Raw genomic sequence first — 20,281 nt, forward strand, 5'->3', positions numbered from 1 at the left:
GATGACCTGGTTCTCAGAAGGTCTTTGTGGTCTAGACAACACAAATCTCCCCTCCCCTCCCCCCGCCTCCAGAAATTCAAGTACAAATATCAACGCTCTGGAAACAAGCCTGGAAGCTGAACAATAGGGAGAATAGGCCCAGTTATTGTTTAACTCATAATTAGAATCAACAGCGAAGGCAGAAATGAAGGAGTTAGCTTCTAACACCCGGGTGCGAGGACTCCAGGACAGCTGGTGGTCCTTGGGGACAGTGGTGGTTGTGGATATGGATGCAACCCCTGGTGCGTGTTTGTTTGGGAGACAGGGTCTCACTTTAGCACAGGTCAATCACCTTTCATCAGCCTCTCAAGGGCTGGCTGGGGTTAAAGCCACTGCCACCTCACCATGGTAGCGGGGCGACTGGCTGTTTTGCCTGAACCATAAGCCGCCTGGTGATTGCTTCCGAGGCTACCGGCGGGTACCTAGGTCGCAGGAACCGCGACGCAGAGCCCTGGAAAACTGAATCCACGTTTTGAGATCAGCGACCGTAGGTCTGTTGCAGGCCACATCCCAAGCACAATTGCTGACCCCTGCTGCCAACCCTGGTCTGAGAGAGCGCCGTTGTGATGCTAATGTGTCTCTGAGGTGTGTCTCGAACCCTGCCCTATAGAGTGCCTTAGTTAAGCGCGGGTGCTCCTGGGTCCTCCATGCGCGTGCCCAGCCAAGCGTGACTGCACGCACCCGCGAGGCGGAGATGCTGCAGCGGCTGCGCTCTTCCCTGCTCCGGGTGCCTGCTGGTGGCTCTCCCATTGTACCTCTATCGCCCGCCACGCCGAACTGCAGCCCGAGGCTCTCGGGACCCGCGGTGCGCCACGTGTCACTGCCGCTCCACTCATTCCCACGCGCCCGCAGCTTCGTCATGGCCTGCTTGCCTCGGGCAACTGCAGCTATGGCCCGCCAGGTACTTGCGTGGCGAAGGGCGAGGGGCGCCAGGATCAGCGTACAGAAGGGACTCACTCAAGGGTTACTGGGGAGGGCGCCACTAGGCTCTCTGGTATCACCATAACGCACCACTGGTCGCGAGGGGATGCGGGGTGTGTGTGTGTGTGTGTGTGTGTTGGGGTTCACAGCGGGAGACTCGGAGGTGCGGGGGATTCGGAAGTTGCCACAGAGGACGCGGGGATTGGGAGACTCCAGGTCGCTGCGGAGGTCGCCACTAGGAGACTCAGGGATGGAGATAATTCATGGGTGCTAGCGAGTCGCCACTGGGGACTCAGGAGCCAAGAGTGTCTCCACTGAGGAATTATGGGTCATCTTGGGACTCTCCACTGGGGACACTACTGGGGACCGAAGGATCACTGTGGGGGCTCAGAGGTCGTCAGGGGATGCTGGGCTCGCAGTTGAGAACGGGGATAAAACGTGAGGGTCGTCACAGGAACATGGGATGGCTGGTACGTCATCAGGGATTCTGGAGTCTAGGCTAGAAAAACCGGAGCATGAGGGGAAGACTTTGCCACCAAAGCATCCAGACCGCGGCCTCTGCCGCCTTGGACCCCTTCCTTCCCCCTTTCCCGGTTATTTAGCAAACTAGCTTCCAGCTCTTTGAATGCCTGCCCCTTTCCCTAGTTAATTCCGCACCACGGTATCCTTTATTTATTTAATTGCTGCCAATAGCAGGAGGTCTTGTTTTAAAAGTGTATGTTTTGGCCGCCGCCAAGCACGGGGGACCCTGCGGGTGGAGAAAATGGTTCCAGCCAGTCCGCGTCCCCTCACGCTTGAAGCAGCCTGCCTATTGTGCGCCTGTGATTGACAAGACCACGAGGCTGAGCGCGCTCGGGAGATTTTTTTTTCCCCATCCCTCTATAAATGGCTTAAACCCTCGGTCTAAACGACTTACTCGGACATTCGGGAGACAATTGCCTTCTTGTTCATTGCTGGAGAACCCCGGCTCCTGGGCTGACCCGGAATTTAAGGAGCTCCTCCCTAAGCTGCTAGAAGATAAGACAGACCTGGGACCCGGTGGGAAGCCTAGGACAGTCACTCTGGCTAGAGCGGGCCCTGCGTGTTGGACGGTCTAGGCTTGGCTTCTGTGATGGTAAGTTCCTTGACTAGGTCCCCGCAATGACCAACCTTAATGGCTTTACTTAATGGAGGTTTAATTATCTTTATTTTTAAGGACTGCAGTAATGGATGCTCGGCGCCCTTTGCAGGAGGAGGATCCGAAGTGGCCGAGACTTTTAGGGTAAGGCATTTGCTGGCAGTTAAGTTACTGAGTTAATGTATTTTAAGTGGAGATTAGGGGTTGGGGAATTTAAATCCAGTGAGTTCTTGAATTTTAAATTACAACCAGGGAGGGGGGGGAAATCATTTGAGATTATTACCAGTTAGCAAAAACAAAATTTACTCAACAGCAAGCTGCTTGTTTTGTTTTATGAATCATACATTTTATGGGGAAAGAGCGAATTAATGAATAGGAACCCGGGGTTGCTTTTGAAATTGCATCAGCTTAACCCTTCGCCCTGCTCGTCCAAGATAAGGGCGCTGTACGTTTTCTCTCTAAACAATTACCGAACATGCTTACAGGCCAGGATTGCATTTTCTCTCCATCTGAATTGTGTGGTTTATGTCTGACGCCGTCTCATGCTTCCCAGCGGAGCTATTAGGACGGAGATAAAAAATCTCTTTAAGGTACTTGACAGCTCCCCATCTTTCTCTAGCCCCCAGCCTGGAGGGTTCGAAGATCTTCACGGGTGCTTGGCTCTGCCATTTTCCTGACTCTGATACCCACTGTCAATTGTCACCCATAGTACAGAATGTCCCTGTGACCTCACATCCTGGCAGGGTTCAGAGAGGGACTGAAACTTGACTCATGAGTTTCTTACCGCAGGGAACATTCAGCGTTCGGGGACAGTGCTAGGAACTCGGAGCGCAATGGTGCGTCCAAGATAAGCCCTCTCCCCACAAGCGATTTGTTTTAAACCAAAATGCAGTAAAATATACTACAGTGAGGCGCTGTGGGCTTTGTCTGCGTGATCTCTGGTGCGTTAAAGCAATTTCCCCGTGGCGCTTCGGTGACCGTCAACGGAACCGGGGCTCAGTTCTTTAAGCACGTCCAGGACTCAGCTTTAAAACATGAGAAGTTTGGGGTCTTACTGGCTGACCCAGAACTATACAGGCTGGCCTTGAACTCTTGCTAACCTTTTAAAGACAGCAATTCAGCAAATTAATATCTCAAAAAAAAAAAAAAAAAAAAAGAAAAAGAAAAAAGAAATTATTGTATGTATTTTAACTGAAAAGATTTTATGCTTTTATGCAAAGCTAGAGTTCATAGTGGAAAGAGTGTATTTGTTAATTGAAATTTGTACACAACTTGGTACCTGTTCTCTGCATAGCAATGGCAAATCTTGACCTACTCTGCTGTGTTCTTGGTGTTGGACTGAGACAGTATCGATAATCTGTGGATAAAGCTGATGGGTTTTATTGGAAACACTGTCTTGGTTTTCCGAGGTGCTGTCTGGTGAACCCAGGGCCTTGGACACACAGAAAGCCCCACCCTTCGCCTTGATGCCTGCGTCTTACAGTTTTGTGTCTGCTGCTTTACTTGTTACCCCCCAGCTCTCTCCTAGGTCCAGTTCTTATTAGTGTCGTGTTCCCACTATGACGGGGTCCCATTAAAGTGGGGTTCAGGTTTCCTAGCTGGGCCAAGAAAGCAGTCATCTTAAAAATTTTTTTTTAAAAGTCTATTGCATCTTAAAATTTTCATACATTTATTTGTTACTGTAAGGGGGCCCCATTGGTGCATGTGTGGGTATTGGAGGTAAACTGGAGGCGTTCTCTCCCCTTTCCCACCAAAACTTGAGCACTCTGGGCGGAGCGCAGGCTCCAGTCAGGCTTGTACAGTGCGCCTTTACTCCTTGTGAGCCGTTTTCCTCATTTTTTCCTCTCAACAGTTTATTTTTAAGTGTGCATCTCTGTCTGTGTCTCTCTCTGTCTCTGCGAGTGTGTTTGAGCACGCATGTGTGCACACGTGTGAGTACCATTGGAGACCGGATGGTCCTGGGACTGCAGGTATAGATAGTCTTGAGCCACTTGACACAGTGCAGGGTTTTGAACTTGGTCCTGGGAAGAGCTGCCTGCACTCTTCCGGTGAGCTGTCCCCAGCTCCTCTTGTCGCTTTCTTTTAAGGAGCTGTATTTACTACCCTATGTCTTCCTATGGACCCCAGAGGTGAGCTCTCTTCCTCGTCATCTCTCTGACCTGGAGCTGTAGAATTTTTCTTCTTCAGACCTCATTAGGTTCTCAGAGAGGCTCCACCAAAAACCGGGACTAGATGGGGGCCACCTTTCCCGGGCTTCCTGCCACACCCCGGGTCTAGGGCAAGTTTAGTTTCCATGCAGAGAAGAACGAAAGCGCTCAGGTGCTTCCTCCTGTGCGTCAAATCAGAAAATTGCTCCCCCCTTTTAGATTAGAATGTTTTTACGTGTGTAGTTTACCACGTCTGTGTATGTGTGTGAGTACCTGCAAGTCAGAACAACGTAAAGGAGTTATTTCTTTCCTTCTACTGTGTGGCGTGCAGACATTGATCTTAGATTGTCTGTCTTGGAGGCAATCATCTCACTCACTGAGCCGTAGAGCTGGCCCAGAAACTTGATTTTAATATGCCTCGGGCTACTCCTCAGTTACGACGCTGTCCTGTTTTCTTCCAGTGAACATGATATTAAACATCGCCGTACAGACACTGGTTGGTTAGATCCCCCTCCCCCACTTTTTTTCTAAGACAGGGTCTCATTGTGTAACCCGGGCTGGCCTAGAACTCACTAGGTAGACCAGGCCGGCCTGCTGACCTTGAACTCAGGAATCTACCTGCCTTAGCTTTTCAAATGCTCGGATTAAAGACGTGCACCACCCCATCTGACTTTTTAAAGATTTATTTTACTTTCTAGAAGCACTTCATGGGTCTTTCTTCCACATGTATATGTGGTCTCTGTGTGCCTGTGTCCACACAGGATTGAGGGTTTCAGTTCCCTTAGGCTGGAATTATAAATCACTGTGAGCTGCTATTGCAGGTCCTAGAATTGAACCCAGGTCTTCTGAGCTATGTCTTCAGACCTCACCCCCACCTCAGCTTGACTCCAGCCCTCGCCTTTAATCCCAGCACTCAAAAGGCAGAGGCTAGTGGAGTTCAAGGCTAACTGTCTCAAAACAAAACAAAAAGCAAAAACCCTAACTTTTGATCTTCAGAATTATGGAAATTGTCTCAAATAAAGGAATGTCTCAAGGTCTTGGTGAAATTATAAAGGCCACAAAAATCTTGTGCTACTTTGAAAAAACCTGGATATAGGGCAATCTTTGTGTTCAAATCTGGATCAGACGGAAACAGTCAAGGGGAGATGCTGTGATTCACACAAACAGAAGGAACGCCTGGAAATTTTATTGCTTAGAATTTCAGCGAGCATTTGAAATTTAGAACAGCAATTTCACTTGTTTTTTGGCTTCGTTTTGTGTTTGTTATGGATGCTGCCATGTGTGTAGTGGCTTCAGAAGTAGGTGGTGGAGGCTCAGGAGCTGAAGTTATGCTCATTTCTATGCTCCTTGACGTGCTGGGAGCGAGCCCAGCTTGCCTCTGAGACATCCTACTGCCCCAGAAGAAGAGCACCAAGCTGAACATAAGGTGCTTTGTGTCTCAGCTTGGCCATTAAGCAGGGCTGATGCTTTGGTCTAGCCTGAGGTAAAAGTGTTCAGAGTATACAGTCATATAAATGATACTGTGGTTGTCTTAACCTGAGGATTTGAACTCTGAGCTTCCTGCTTTTGCAGCAAGTACTTTTTCCTTACTGTGGGAAAATGTAACAACTACAAGTTAGATTATAGATCATGCCTCAACGGACCCACAATCCCCGAGGGGCCAGGGGCTGAGGAGACATTTTGCTCAAAGTTTCGAAAGTTACTTTTAAGCTTGGCAGACAGAGTGTAAACTGAGAGCTCTCTCACCGTTGATCTCAGAGGCTTGGGGCCCTGGGTTTGGAAAACCACCGGTGTGGAGGTAGGGAAGCCTGGGGAAGCCGGAAAAAGCTCAGCATTGCCCAGATTCTTTTACTTCCGTCTTCTCACTATGGCTGGCTTGTTCAACCACTAAGCCACCAGGAAATGCAGGGCAGCCCCACCTTTGCAGGAAATGCAGGAAATGCAGGAAATGCAGGGCAGCCTCACCTTTGTAGGCATCCTTGCTCCCTCCAAGGTGCTTGCAGAGGGGAAGGAACTGGCTTCCTGTGCCTGCTGAGCTTATGGTAAACCCGCTTTCCTGGGAAGAAGGAGATGGCAAAGGCTGTGGTCTCAGCACACAGCCAGAGAGGCCGCAGGAGCTGGTGATAGGGGCATAGCCATCTATCATGTGTTTCCCAACTGCAGCAGCTATAGGACCTCTGACCTTTCTCCCCGGTCTCTCATCCCTCGTCTTCTTGTGGCAGGGGTCTTTGCTACGTCCAACTTTGTCATCTGCCTGAAATACATTCATTGCTCGAAGGTCTGTAGACATCCTGCCTGCCCTCTGTTCAGGTGTGCTTAGAGGCAGGGCCTCTGCAAAGCCAAGAACCCAAGTCCCCATCCCTGCCTGTTCTCCCGAGTTCTTTAATTCTTCAAAGCACTAATCACCTTTTGATCTAGCTGGCTTCCTGGTTATTTATTTATCTCCCCTTTGCTTGCAGGGCTAGGATTTGGTGTTTCCAATGACCCATGTCATAGAAACAGAGTAGCTAAAAAAATACTAGGTGGGAGGTGTGGATAACCCATGCTAACCTGTATATTTGTCCTTGGCTGACAGTCACATTGTCCAGGAAGCAAGGGCTGGTCATCTCCGTACATTCTGTACACCCTGAGCCAGAGCACCTCTGCAATTAAAGCTTAAATAAAATTTATAATGCTAATAATAATAATAATAAAGAATGCTGATCCTGAGTAACAAGGAAAAGCAGGCCCCCTCAATTTTGATGAGGTAAAACTTGAGTTTTCCTTTCAAGTTATTCTGAGTCAGATGGTCCCTGAACAGTGACAGTAAGGTGTATTTATTTACGTGTGTATTCATTTATTTATAAGCTTGAAGGCAGTTTTACTAGAGTTCAAGAGAAAAGTAGCAGCATGAGCAAGCTGTAAATCTTGGCAGCTGCCTGGAGGAGGGAGATGGGTAAGGGGAGGAGAGGAAGCCTGTTTCTGTCTGTCTGTCCATTCCATGTCAGGAAGAGGTACTGCAGAGTCTGTGAGTGCGCTGAAGATGTTAGGGTGCTATGCAGTTAGCCCCCATGGAAGCCGCAGCTGGTTTACAGTAGCTGGGAGAGTGAAGAACCGTGCACAGCCCTGATTGTGTCATTTAAGAAGAAACTCAGGGCCACGGAGGGCTCAGTGGGTAAAACGGATCTCTGTGTAAGTGACTGGCACCCATGTTTGGCGGAAGGAGAGAAGCAAATCCCAAAAGTAGTCCTCTGAGCTCCACACGCTGTGTGGGGTGTGCCTGTGTTCATACATGCCGTGTGTATGTACATCACACAACAGTAAATAAAAGTTTAAACAGCCAGCGTCTCACTGTTCAGCCCCCACAGCCCGCCTTTCGGACAGACCTGTTCTGTGTCTTCCTGTAACGCTGCTGTGATCTCATTGTCAGGAACTGTGGGTGGGGGCTGCAGGGTGGGGCATTGTTGGCCTATTGCTTGGGTAGTGTGCACCACTCTGGGCCTGAGTGACAGGAGACAAGCCCCACCCCCGAAGCTTTATTCTTTATAGTTTCTTCTGAAGATTCACTTTATCTATTGTTGTTGTTATATAGCTGTTCTCAAGGATCAGAACCCAGGTGACTTTGGCCATTTGTGATGGTCAAGCTGGCTTTGTGGAGAACAGCTGAGTGTGGTTGTTTCCTATCTCCCTGTTTTTGTGTGGCTGAATAGGAGGGCTTTTGTTTACTGTCCCCTCCTCCCGGGGACAGTGTTTGTATCTGAGGCTCCATTCTCTGCCTGTCCTTCTTCAAAGAGAAGAGGACTTCTTTTTTTTTTTTTTGGTTTTTTTTTTTGTTTTTGTTTTTTAAAGATTTATTTATGTTTATTTATATTACACTGTAGCTGTCTGCAGATACACCAGAAGAGGACATCAGATCCCATTACAGATGGTTGTGAGCCACCATGTGGTTGCTGGGAATTGAACTCAGGACCTCTGGAAGAGCAGTCGGTGCTCTAACCACTGAGCCATCTCTCCCGCCCAAGGAGAGGACTTCTTTGCTGTGTTCCTCAGCCAGTCTCTGCATCTGGAGGAGCAGGGCACCTGTGCTCAGAATAGTCTGGGGGGGGGGGGTGGCTCGCAGGCTCGGTCCTTAAAGGCCCTACTGTGAGCAGTGCGGTCTATCCTGGAGGATGTCCCTTCCTTTGGAAATGTTCCACTTGGGTCTGGTGGGAATCGGGAACAGACGCCTTCCACACCGCTGACGTTTGTCTCTCATGGGATTACCACCAAAGCCTTTGCAGAGATTCGGGCGTGAGTTATCCTTGTGTGCCACGTCCGCTGGCCTAGCACTCACACTGTAGCTAGCTCAGGCTGGCCCACATTTGTGGCTCTTCTATGTCGGTCTCCCAGGTGCTGGGCAGACAGCTCTGCACAGCTGGATTACTGCAGGAATTACTGCTTTGTATAAAATATATGCATATATATTTCTAGATTCATTTTATTTTATGAAATAAATGTGTGTTCTGTCTTTACATATCTGCTCTGTATCATGTGTGTGCTTGGTGTGTCTGGAGGTCAGAAGACAGCATCCGATCCCCCACGGTCTTTGTATTATTTATAACAAACATGGGGACGCGGCGAGTCAAACTTGGGTCCTCCGTAAGAGCAACAAGTGCTCTTTTCCACTGGGCCGTCTCCCCAGCTCTCAGACTGTTATTATTTTGCATTTTTAATTGCAGTTATTTATTGTTTGTGGGGGGCTGCGGAGGGGACTGTGTGTTCAGTGTTTTTGTACAGCTCAGAGGACAACTTGGGAGTCTTGGTTTTCTCCTTCCTCTGTGTGGGTCCCAGGATCAAGCTTAGGTTGGCCGGCTTGGCAGCAGGCAGTGTATTTACTGGCTAAGTCACCTTGCCAGCCCTGTTGCAGATTTTGGACAATTGGCTGAACTCTGAGCACAGGTTGGTTGTATTTGATTCTCAGTGGGGCTGTTGATTGAGACTTGTTTTGTTCTGTTTTCTCAGACAAGGTTGGAGAACTTCTGAACCTCTTACCTCCAATCTTTCTGTAGTGCAGAGGTCAAACCCAGGGCTTCCACAAGTACCCCACCAACTGCAGAGCATCCTCAGACTCCCGGGGCTACAGTCTGTGGTGGTTACAGTCATGTCTTCAGACAGGGGATGCCATTCACACTGTACCTTGGGACCATCTGACCAGACCAGACATTTTCCTTTTCTCCTCTACAGGCCAAAGATCTCATTATCACGCCAGCCACTGTCTTAAAAGAGAAGCCCGACCCCAGCTCGCTGGTGTTTGGAGCTACGTTTACTGACCACATGCTGACGGTGGAGTGGTCCTCCGAATCTGGATGGGAGAAACCTCACATCAGGCCTTTTGAAAACTTGTCCATACATCCCGCTGCCTCTGTTTTGCACTATGCTGTGGAAGTAAGTGTTTGGGAGCTGCTGTGTGGACCGTGAGTCCCCGCCTTGCAAGCTTCTCTGGGGGTGGGGGTGGGATAGGGACAGGCCCAGCTGTCTTTACTGGGGGTTATCATAAATATCTTCAAACTTCTCCTGCAGCCAAATGGGTAAGTCTCAGAGCTAGTTTTACAGGTTGACTTGGTTTATCTTCGATGTCAGTAAAATGTGGTATGTTTGTGTAGTGTGTATGTGTGTGTGTGTGTGTGTGTGTGTTTATGTGTATGTGTATAGAACTTATAGAAAAGTTAGGGAAGTTAGAAGTCCAAGAGCACACATTAAGCCAGGTGTAGTCATGACTAATCTTAGCACTTGGCAACCTAAGCAGGGGTGGGTAGAGAGTTCAAGGCTAACCTAGATTGTACAGCTTTTTTTTTTTTTATCCAGCCCAGGCCACAGAACTTCAGAGAACCCCAAAGCAATGAGCATTGCTAATTTATTAAGTGCCCTCTTCTTCTGAGATCTTTGAGTGATTGTGACGGGTCATAGAATGAAACACCCGTGTTAACTGCTTTCCCATAACCAGCCTGTGGCATGACACTGAGTGTGTGTTTGAAGAATCCATCTCTTGGCCCTCTGCAGATACATAGTTAACCAGCTCTGCAGAATATTGCCCCATTCCTTGGCCCTACATTTTATTTTATTCTGTTTTTTTTTCCACATGAAATGACTTTTCCTAGAGCATTGAAGGCACAGAGATAAATTCTAGTCTATCAGGGGACTGAAAATGGCCACAGGAAACATATCAATAGCGATGTTCAAATACTCACTTCTCAATACTGGATCTCAAGATCATGCTTTTGAGAGATCTTGTACGTTACAGAGCTCTTTTTCAGGTCATTGTTTGTGTTTAGAGTTTGGCATTCCCACCAGAACACCCTGGAATCCACTCCTGTACTGATGTGAAGTGAGTCGCACTTGACGCCACATTCAGGGCTGGAGAGGTGGCTCAGGGCTCAAGAGCACCTGCTGCTCTTGCCGAGGACCGTGGTTCAGTTCCCAGCCCCCACATGGCAGCTGACCCCAGCTCCAAGGAGACTGGACACCATCTTTTTATCTCTGGACAGTCACGTGCACATGAACAGACATGAGCACACATAAAGTCTAGAAATGAAGAGCAGACCTTTCAAATCAGGTCCCAGAGACAGACAGGGGACAGGGATCGAGTGCATCTCGGTGGCTCTCTGGAGGTTTATGGAACTTGGGGGGTTGACAACGCCTGCACCGTCACTGTCACCGAACCTTGGACAGAGGCCTGGGGGATTGAAAAAGAAACATACACACACACACACACACACACACACACACACACACAGACACACACATGGGTCACTCAATAATCGGTGAATGCCACCCAGGTTTTACTCGAGACTGTTTTTATATGGGGTGAACAACAAAGCCCGGGGAGGTCAGGTGCAGTCTCGAGTGTACAAAACAGGATGTTTCCAAGGTAAAGATGGCTCGGATGGAATGTTCCGGGGCGTGGTTAAGAACCACAATGGATCCTAGGAAGGAGTTCTTAGCAAAGCAAGTGGGGAAAGGAAAAATAAGGCCAGGCTCCAATGGCGGGTTACAACAGAGAGGTAAGATCGTTTACGATTTAATACTTCTGTTTATGGGAGGTAAGGATAATAACTTAAAATCTTCTTGTATTACATTTATTTACTGTAGGTGTGTCTGTGTGTGGGTGGATGTTTGCCATATATATGGGCATTAGAGACCAACTTGTGGGACCTGGGCCTGTCCTTTTTCTAAGTGGTCATCAGACTTAGCAGTGGGGACCTGTACCTGATGAGCCATCTTGCCTACCCTGTAGAGGATCTGTGTTCTTGAAAGTATAGAATTGGGGAGTTCATTGGCGGCTATACAGTGTTTCCCCACCTTCCTAATGCTGAGACCCTTCCATGCAGTTCCTCATGCTGCGGTGACCCAACCATGACATTATTTTGTTGGTACTTCCTAACTGTAATTTTGCGACTGTTACGAATTCTGACATAAACATCTGATATGCAGGATATCTGATATGTGACCCCTGTGAAAGGGTCATTTGAACCCCGAAGGGGTTGTGACCCAAAGGTGTGAGAGCCACCTGTGGAGCCATGCCTGGTGCTTCCGTTTGATGAGCTACTCTGTACTGTCCATAGACCAGAGGAGCCGTGCGCTGTCTTGAATGACTGACAGGTATCTAGCAACCACAGAGCAAAGGAATGAGTGTTGAGTCCAGGCACAGACCCGATGGAGAAATAGCAAAGCATCCTCGGGTTCACGGGGAGAGACAGCCCCATCGAGCAAACAAGCCAAAGGCACACCATTAAATGGGTGCTCACAACACCCAGGAGGAAAGACTGGGGGGGGGGGTCTGTGGTCAGACCACCCTGAATGTCCCACATTGAATCTGATCTGGGCCCGGAGAGTACTTGCATGGGGGACGTGGTCTTGGGGAGCAAACAGACCTGCTGCAAGCAGGCTGCTCTGCCCTTGAACCAGCTTCTGGCTTCAGATTCTCACCACAGGCATTTGAAACATGGGCTAAACAGTGGTAAGGTCTGTAGAAATGCTTTGCCTCACAGAGAAGATTCAAGGACGCAGTGTTTTTGCTGATGTTTGCCTCTCTGTCACAGGGTGGGGGTGTCAGCCTGCTCCAGGTTTGGGTAAACATTTGGGTCTGACGAGGGAGGGGCCAGCCCTGCCTCTGAGTCTTTCTTTACCAACACTGAGTGTTGCATGAATTCCAGTGGCAGCCCCTGTTCTAGAAGACGATCAAACAGCTCCTTAGTACTTTGGTTTTGTTTTTTAAACTTAAGCTGGCTTCCAGTCCATGGTAGAGCTGAAGCTGGCCCAGGTACTGGGGTTACAGGTGGGTACATTGCTACACCAGTCTCAACTTAGGTCCTTAGTCTCATTCCCAGACGACTGCTGGTCACATAGCCTGCTGGGTTAGAGTCACGCCAAGCTCGATGCATCAAATGACAAGTGGACGGACTATTCCCCTTCAGAGAAGGCTGTTGGTAACCTCAGAGCCTCTAGGTTCCCTGGTTCTCAGACTCAACACTCAGAATTGCTGTGAGTTTCTGATTTCCATTCATTTTCGAAGCTGTGTAACCCAGCAGCTTATATACCACAGTCTGAGAACTGTTGACCTTCAGCGGAAGTGAATTAGGAAAAATTTAAAAATTTTGGGTTTTGGATTACATCAACTGAAATTGCAATTTGGCTTTTTTATATTATTATTATTATTATTATTATTATTTATTATCATTATTATTGGTGGTAGGCTGGCTTCGAGATCATAGCAATCCTGGCTCAGCCTTCCAAATGCAGGGATCACAGGTTTTAAGAAAATGTCAGGTCTGGGGATGTAGCTCAGCCCTGAGCACTTGTCTCCTATGAATAACGCTCTGTGTTCCAATGCTGTCCTGAAAACACTCGAAAAAAACAGAAGCAGCCCTCGGATCACAGTTATTCTGCCGTAAAGTCACAGCCACATTATTAGTGGTCTAGTAAAACACAGCGCTTCTTCACAGGGCTTGATTCTTTAGACCGAGTTACCAGAAATGTCTCTTGTAAGAACCAGATTAGACCTGGTACTGCTTGGGTGACCAAGAACCTGACTGAGCCCAGGGACCTAAGGTAAAATCAAATAGAACTGTTAAAAAAAATGTAGCAATAAAATGGCCCCCAATGGCATTCTGCTGTATTCATAGACCAGAGCCTTGCTCAGCCAGCGACAGAAGCTTCTCCTGCAGCAGATGGGAACAGATACAGAGACCTACAAGACACTGTAGAAAGTGAGAGAGCTTAGAACAATCGGCCTTAAATAGAATGTTTCCATCCAATCCCTCCCCTGAGAGCTCAGGAAACCACCCCCACCCCTGCTGAAAATGAGGCACAGGGTCTGCTCCAGTCTGCCCCAGGTCCTCCGCATCTATAGTCTGCCTTCCTGAGTGTGCAAGGTAGCCAAGTAAAAACTCCTTCTGTCTCATGACCTCCTTTTAGCTTCTGGTTGATGACTGACATCCAGGAGAATGTGAGGTTAGAAGCACAGGTGAGTAATTACTGGCCGTGGAGATGAAAGATAATTCAGGATGATTTGGGTTCTGGATCCACAACATTCCTGCTGTCCACGGTTACAGACAGAAATCTGTCCTTCTCCAACAGAGAGAGAGAGAGAGAGAGAGAGAGAGAGAGAGAGAGAGAGAGAGAGAGAGAGAGAGAGAGAGAGAGAGAATCATTTTTAAGGCACTGTCCACCTTACTCTCCAAGACAGGGTCTCACTGGTTTGGGACTAAGTAGGCTGGCCTACCAGCAAGTCCTGGGGAATCTGTCTGTCTGTTCTGGCATCTGGGATTGCAAGTATAAACCACATCTGGCTTTCTTTTATGTGGATTCTAGGATTGAACTCAGGTTTGTGTGTGTGATGGGGGGTGGGGGATGAGATCACCCAGGTGTGCTCATGGAGGTCAGAGAGCAACCTTTCAAGTACAAAAACAGTGCCCATTGAAAAGCAATGTAACTAGTTCAGCTCACAAATCCCTCCCAGCAGCAGGGCTTTCCCCGGAGGCTGCAATACACAGCACACTGAAGCAAGGCACGAAGTAGCTGCTTTGTCATACAAAATATTAGGATGTTTACTGGAGGAATGGTACCCGATAAGACGGTGGTGCCTTGTTGAGGTGCCCGTGGAGAGGACCCAAATTCATGATGGCTTACAATCACCTGTAACTTTGTTCCAGAGGATTAGACATCCGCTTCTGGCCACTGCATACACACATACATTTGGGCAAGCTCTCATATACATAAAATAAATAGAAAAAGGAAGGGAAGAAGAGAAGTTAACTAGAATTTTCTGTCAGCTAGACCTTGAGCTCTTGATATCAACCTTTGGAGGACCCTCCCCAACTCTGTCAATCACTGTCTTTCCAAACCATTGAGCATTACAGATCAATATAGGTGGATAAAGATAGTCTAAGATGTGTCAGATAAACCTGAACAAGCCCCTGGACTTCTTTTCATTTTCCTTCTGGTGTGAGATGGGACTTCTCGGGTATCCTGTTGTGAGATCCTGGAGGGCAGGGGGGGTGGTAGTGATCACTGTGTCAAGGGAGCACACCCACAGCTGTGGTCACCCTGTGATGGGAGCACCCCCAGCTGTCCAGTCCTCTATGAAGCTAGGCACTTTGGGAGGGATGTTGTCATTTTGGGAGGACATCTTGGCATGTGTGATTTAACTTCCCATCAGTTGGTAACATGGTCAGAATAGTCTTGATAAGCAGGATTTGAGAAAGGGCTACCTCCAAAACCTAGGCTAGCAGTTAGTCCTTCCTCTTTCCCTCTCCCCTCCCTATCTCTTCCCTCTCCCCTCCCTTTCCTCTCTTCCTTAGTTAGCCTTAGGAGTAGTGGCAGAAGTGGTCCCGGCATGCTTTAGATTGTCCTTTTCTGGTTGTCCATCAGGCTGAGCACTGAAAGACCCTTTTTACCCCTTTCCTGCTTCCACATGGGTCCCCCTCCCTCCCCCACCCATTCCAGTTGAGCCCAAGGGCAGCAACTCAACCACTAAGATTGTCTTGGTCACCTTCTGAGACCTTTCTCTTTTCCTCAGCTGTTTGAAGGCTTGAAGGCTTTTCGGGGCGTTGACGATAAGATCCGACTGTTCCGGCCGGACCTCAACATGGATAGAATGTGCCGCTCTGCTGTGAGGACCACCCTGCCGGTACGGACATCCGTGTGTCCTTCTATATGTCACAGTCATTCTGCCTTCGCATCAAAAACCAGGGATACAAACAAAAAACAAAAACAACCACAAAAACCAACTTTGCAGAATAATTGCAAGTTTTATCTCTATTTTCTCTTGTGGCTTGTGTTTTATGTTTCCTGGGTAAGAGGTTGTTTTAAACCTTAAAGTTGTAGATATCTTATTTTTTAAAAGAGAAGTCTTGATACTTTGTTACACTGGGCTGTAACATCCAGTTACAATTGAGAACAGAAGAGGTCACAGATGTCAATTTTTAATTAGAAGTCATAATATCCTGTTAGATTTGAGTATTAAATCTAACTATAGTTGATATAAGGGTTTGATAGGAGGCCACAGATGTCCACTTTAAAATAAAGGCCATGACTTGTTACATTTGAGTGGAAAAGTCTCATTATAACTGATGTTGATGGTCAATAGGGATCTAACTGCCTTTTCGAAAATCTCATTTATTTATTTGTTTCTCTGTTTATTTGGGGCAGGGATGTGAGCGTAACAACTTGGCTTTCTACCACGTCAGGCTTGTCGGCATAGTGCTTTTACACACTGAGCCATGGCCTCAGAGAATCTAACCTCTCATCTTTTCCTTATGAATAATTCAGAGTTTGCCAGAGGGATTCATAGATTTTCTCTTAGAAAAAGCATTTATTATGGACACCTCTCATGATGTTTAATGTTGGGAGAGTGAATAAAAGCTGTTCAAGGAGCCAGTCGGGGGACAACACGGGGACAGTTAGGAAAACCGAGCTTCTGTCAGCTCCTGGATCCAGCGTCCGCGTCTGTGTCCTTTGCTGGAACTTATTAAGGACTCTGTCTTTTCAGGTGTTTGACAAGGAGGAGCTTCTAGAGTGTATTCTTCAGCTTATACGGATAGACCAAGAATGGGTCCCCCACTCCACCACTGCCAGCCTCTACATCCGCCCCACGTTCATCGGAACCGAGGTACGCCTGAGGCTATTTAGGGGGAGGATTTTTGTTTTTAAATCATTTAAAAATATTTTAAATTTATTTATTTATTTATTTGTGTGTGTGTGTGTGTGTGTGTGTGTGTGTGTGTATGCTCCATGGTGTTTGTGTATGTGAGTGGATGTGTGTACATGAGTGGGTGTGTATGCTCCAGTGTTTGTGTATGTGAGTGGATGTGTGTACATGAGTGGGTATGTGTGCTCTGGTGTTTGTGTATGTGAGTGGATGTGTGTACATGAGTGGGTGTGTGTGCTCCAGTGTTTGTGTATGTGAGTGGATGTGTGTACATGAGTGGGTGTGTGTGCTCCAGTGTTTGTGTATGTGAGTGGATGTGTGTACATGAGTGGGTGTGTGTGCTCTGGTGTTTGTGTATGTGAGTGGATGTGTGTACATGAGTGGGTGTGTGTGCTCCATGGTGTTTGTGTATATGAGTGGATGTGTGTACATGAGTGGGTGTGTGTGCTCCAGTGTTTGTGTATGTGAGTGGATGTGTGTACATGAGTGGGTGTGTGTGCTCCATGGTGTTTGTGTATGTGAGTGGATGTGTGTACATGAGTGGGTGTGTGTGCTCCAGTGTTTGTGTATGTGAGTGGATGTGTGTACATGAGTGGGTGTGTGTGCTCCATGGTGTTTGTGTATGTGAGTGGATGTGTGTACATGAGTGGGTATTTGTGTGCCGCCATGTGAACATCAGAGAACATGTTGGGTATTGGCTCTTCTATATGTATGCTGTGGGGTGGAGCTGGACACTTGGTATTGGCAGAAAGTACCTTCACGGTCATCTTCTATGTCCCAAAGGTTGTTTTCATTTTTACACACACACACACACACACACACACACACACACACACACCTGCCCCAGTAATATTTGACCTCCCTTGATCAAGACTGCGCTTGCAGAGGTGTGGCTCCCTCATGAAGACCTTTGGAGGTAGATATGGTCACGCTGTTGAAGTTTTGTCAGGGAAAGTGCTCGGTTGTATTTTTATTTCCTGAATCCATAGCAATTCCTGGTAAATAGGGAGAGAGGGTCTCCACCCACAGAAAAATTGCTGAAAATGTACTTCAGCAGGAGCCTTCAGGAGCTGGTAGGAAAGGCTTGAACAATCTAGGGCTGCTGGGTAGGCCGGATTTGTTGGCAAACGCCCTTACCCACTGAGCTATCTTGCCAGACCCACTCTTTGTAAGATAAATCCATTGAGATGACTTCTGTCTGTAATTGGCATCTGTTGAGAAATGAGTGTTGAGTTGTTTTCAGATTGTATGTGCGTTGCACGTACATATATGTACATAGTACATGTGTGCTTGGTGCCCTTGGTGGTCAGAGGATCCCATGGAACTATAGTAGTGGGTGCTGACAATCAAACCCAGGTCCTTTCCAGACAGGGCTTCTCTGTGTGGCCCTGGCTGTCTGGGCACTTGCTCTGTAGACCAGGCTGGCCTTGAATGCCAAGCCCTCCTGCCTCTGTCTCCTGAGCACTGAGATTAAAAGTGTGTACCATCACATGTTGGCCCTGCGGCTTGAATTCTTGATTAGCCTGCAAGTGTCGGGGGCTACATGTGTGGGTAACCTGCCTGAGTCAAGTCTGTTTGAACATTTTAGTTTTTTCCTTGATTTTTTTAAACAATGTGTTTTAAAGGCTTTTTCACCTGCTCACTCCTCTGTTTTAGAGTTTTCTTTATTTTCTTTTCTACCTCACGTGGCCTTTGTTAAGGAGCTCACTTTTCCCATGGAGACACCAAGTTGTCTGATCCCTGGGTATCGATTACATAATTCCACATAGATCGTTAGTGCCTGCTCACAGCATCAGAACATCAGGCTTTGATTGTTAATGTCTGTTCTGGGGGTTCCTCCCATTCCCGCTCTTTATGGAATGTAGTATCTTGTTTCCCCTCCATCCCCATGCATTGCTGTGGCCTTTGCCCTTGGTCACCTGACCTAGTGTCTTCTTGCTCCCTCACACTCAGCCTTGGTTAATTGGCTTCCTTGGAGACGTTTTAACTATAGAAGTTAGTAAAGGACTTGCCATTTGGCTGACAAACCATTTCTGGGGGAGCCACAACACACCCAGATAGGGAGCCATACATACTCCCAAACTCCAGCTTGGTGAGCCAATGAGTTTTATTGGGGTTCCTCACAGGAGTGTGGGCGAGGGGTCACTTAAGGAGCAGAAATGACTCAGAGACAGCTGCATCACCAAAGCCTACCCAGCACAGGTGACAGCTCCCCGTGGGGGCCTCTGGGTTGATCCAAATCTCTTCCAGGTAGTGCGGCTGCTTTCTGCTTCCCCCACAGCTGGTCTGGCCTCAGAGTCATCTTTACAGCTTAGCTGTTACTGCTGGTTCTAGCCAGAGTTGGGGTGGTGGGAGTGAGTCGGGGACTCTCTGTTTTGAGTTGTTCAGCTTGAGGAACTTCTGGGACGGAGGGAACGTTTCAGTCTTGGAGGAAAACACAACACCTTACTTGTTACATTTATCTCGAGGAGATGACTTCTCATTGCCCAACCCCACATGACTAGAATTTACCCTGTAGTAAGTAGCCCTAGGATAGCTTCAATTTTACACCAATCTTATTGGGTCAGCTTCTCCAGTGTTGGGATTGGTGGTTTGAATCAGAATGTTTTTCTTTCTTTCTTTTTTTGAGGGTCAGGGTCTCAGCCTTTCTCCCTGATTGCCAACTTCAAATTTACGGGTAATCTCCTGCCTCTGCCTCCTGAGTGGGACTGCCAGCACACAGCCCCACGTCTGGCTTTTGTGTTTGCTTTCTCCTCTTCCCAGCTTGATCTAGTAGCTGGAATGTAAGGTCAGAGGCTCAAGGAGATTCCTAGACCTTCGAGCCATCTCTTGCTGTACCGCCCTGCAGCTCAGAGCAGGCCTGGCAGCCTCATCCGTAACAGACCAGGCAGAACACACCTTAGGTCCTACAAGCCACATAGCCACCCAGCCTGCTGTGTCCATCGAAACGGGGCAAGCATTTCCCATCACACCGGGAGGGAAGGAGCGAGCCAACAGCCGTGGCAGCGAGCGAGCGAGTGACATTGTGAGTGACCGTGTGTTGTGTTTACCCTCCTCCTCTTGACCCTTTCCCAGTGTTCCTGTGCACTTGACCGTGTGGACATTTCTTAGATTTTAGATGTGCCCAGCGGTGTTTCTCAGGTACTAACCTCATCGTGCGCCATTTTCTTGGTGCTCATTTTCAGTTTTAACGCTGAGTGTTGGGCTTTAGAACCACATCTCCGTCAGTAATTGATTGCATCTTTGTACACTCTGTGGTGCTGGGCCTGGCCTCTCTGAGGCGTCATCAGCCTAGGGGTTAAGACTCTGTGGAAAGGGTTGCAGTATTCATGCAGAGATGCCAAGTTTCCTTGTCTTTTTCTGCTCACCCCATGGGACATTTGTAACTCTACAGTGAAGTCACTGTTCTCAGAAGTGGTCTTCAGAATCCCTGAAAAGTAGCCAGTCACCTGAGCCCACGGGACAGAGCTATTCTCTAATAGCAAAAGCCCACGGTGGCCAGCAATGTGCCCTTCATCTGGCTGACTGACCTTCAGATGTAATGGCTTTGATGTTATTTGTGGGGGACAAAGTCCCCAGATGGGCCTGAAATCACTTTGTAGCTCAGGCTGGACTGGACTACATAGTGATTCTTCTGCCTCAGACTCTCTAGGGTTTGGGATTGCAGGTGCTTGTTCTGTGACTGTCTCTGTAGCCATTTTCTATAAGTATCTTGCTAAGGGTCGGAGCGATGGCTCGTGGCTAAGAACCCTTGCTGCTCTGGCAGAGTTTAGTTTCTGACACTCACACGGTGGCTCACAACTGTCACTCCAGTTACAGAGGATAGAAAGCCCTCTCTGGGTCTCACAGGGACTGGGCACACATGCTAGGCACTAACATACTAGACAAAGC

The 20,281-nt window shown here is 48.0% G+C and overlaps 1 protein-coding gene across 1 annotated transcript in view; it reads left to right on the plus strand.

Moving 5' to 3' along the window:
* Positions 1 to 733: 733 nt before the first annotated feature.
* BCAT1 (branched chain amino acid transaminase 1) overlaps positions 734 to 20,281 on the plus strand; it is a gene marked incomplete at both ends in the record, with an annotated part of 43,316 nt that continues 23,768 nt past the window's right edge. The window contains 5 exons of the mRNA XM_080913717.1: positions 734 to 940; positions 2,156 to 2,221; positions 9,427 to 9,627; positions 15,260 to 15,370; positions 16,232 to 16,351. Coding sequence (XP_080769843.1) covers positions 734 to 940; positions 2,156 to 2,221; positions 9,427 to 9,627; positions 15,260 to 15,370; positions 16,232 to 16,351 — 705 coding nt within the window. The remainder of the gene's footprint in view (positions 941 to 2,155; positions 2,222 to 9,426; positions 9,628 to 15,259; positions 15,371 to 16,231; positions 16,352 to 20,281) is intronic.

This window comes from Micromys minutus (genome assembly GCF_963924665.1).
Source record: "Micromys minutus genome assembly, chromosome: 3".
NCBI lineage: Eukaryota > Metazoa > Chordata > Mammalia > Rodentia > Muridae > Micromys > Micromys minutus.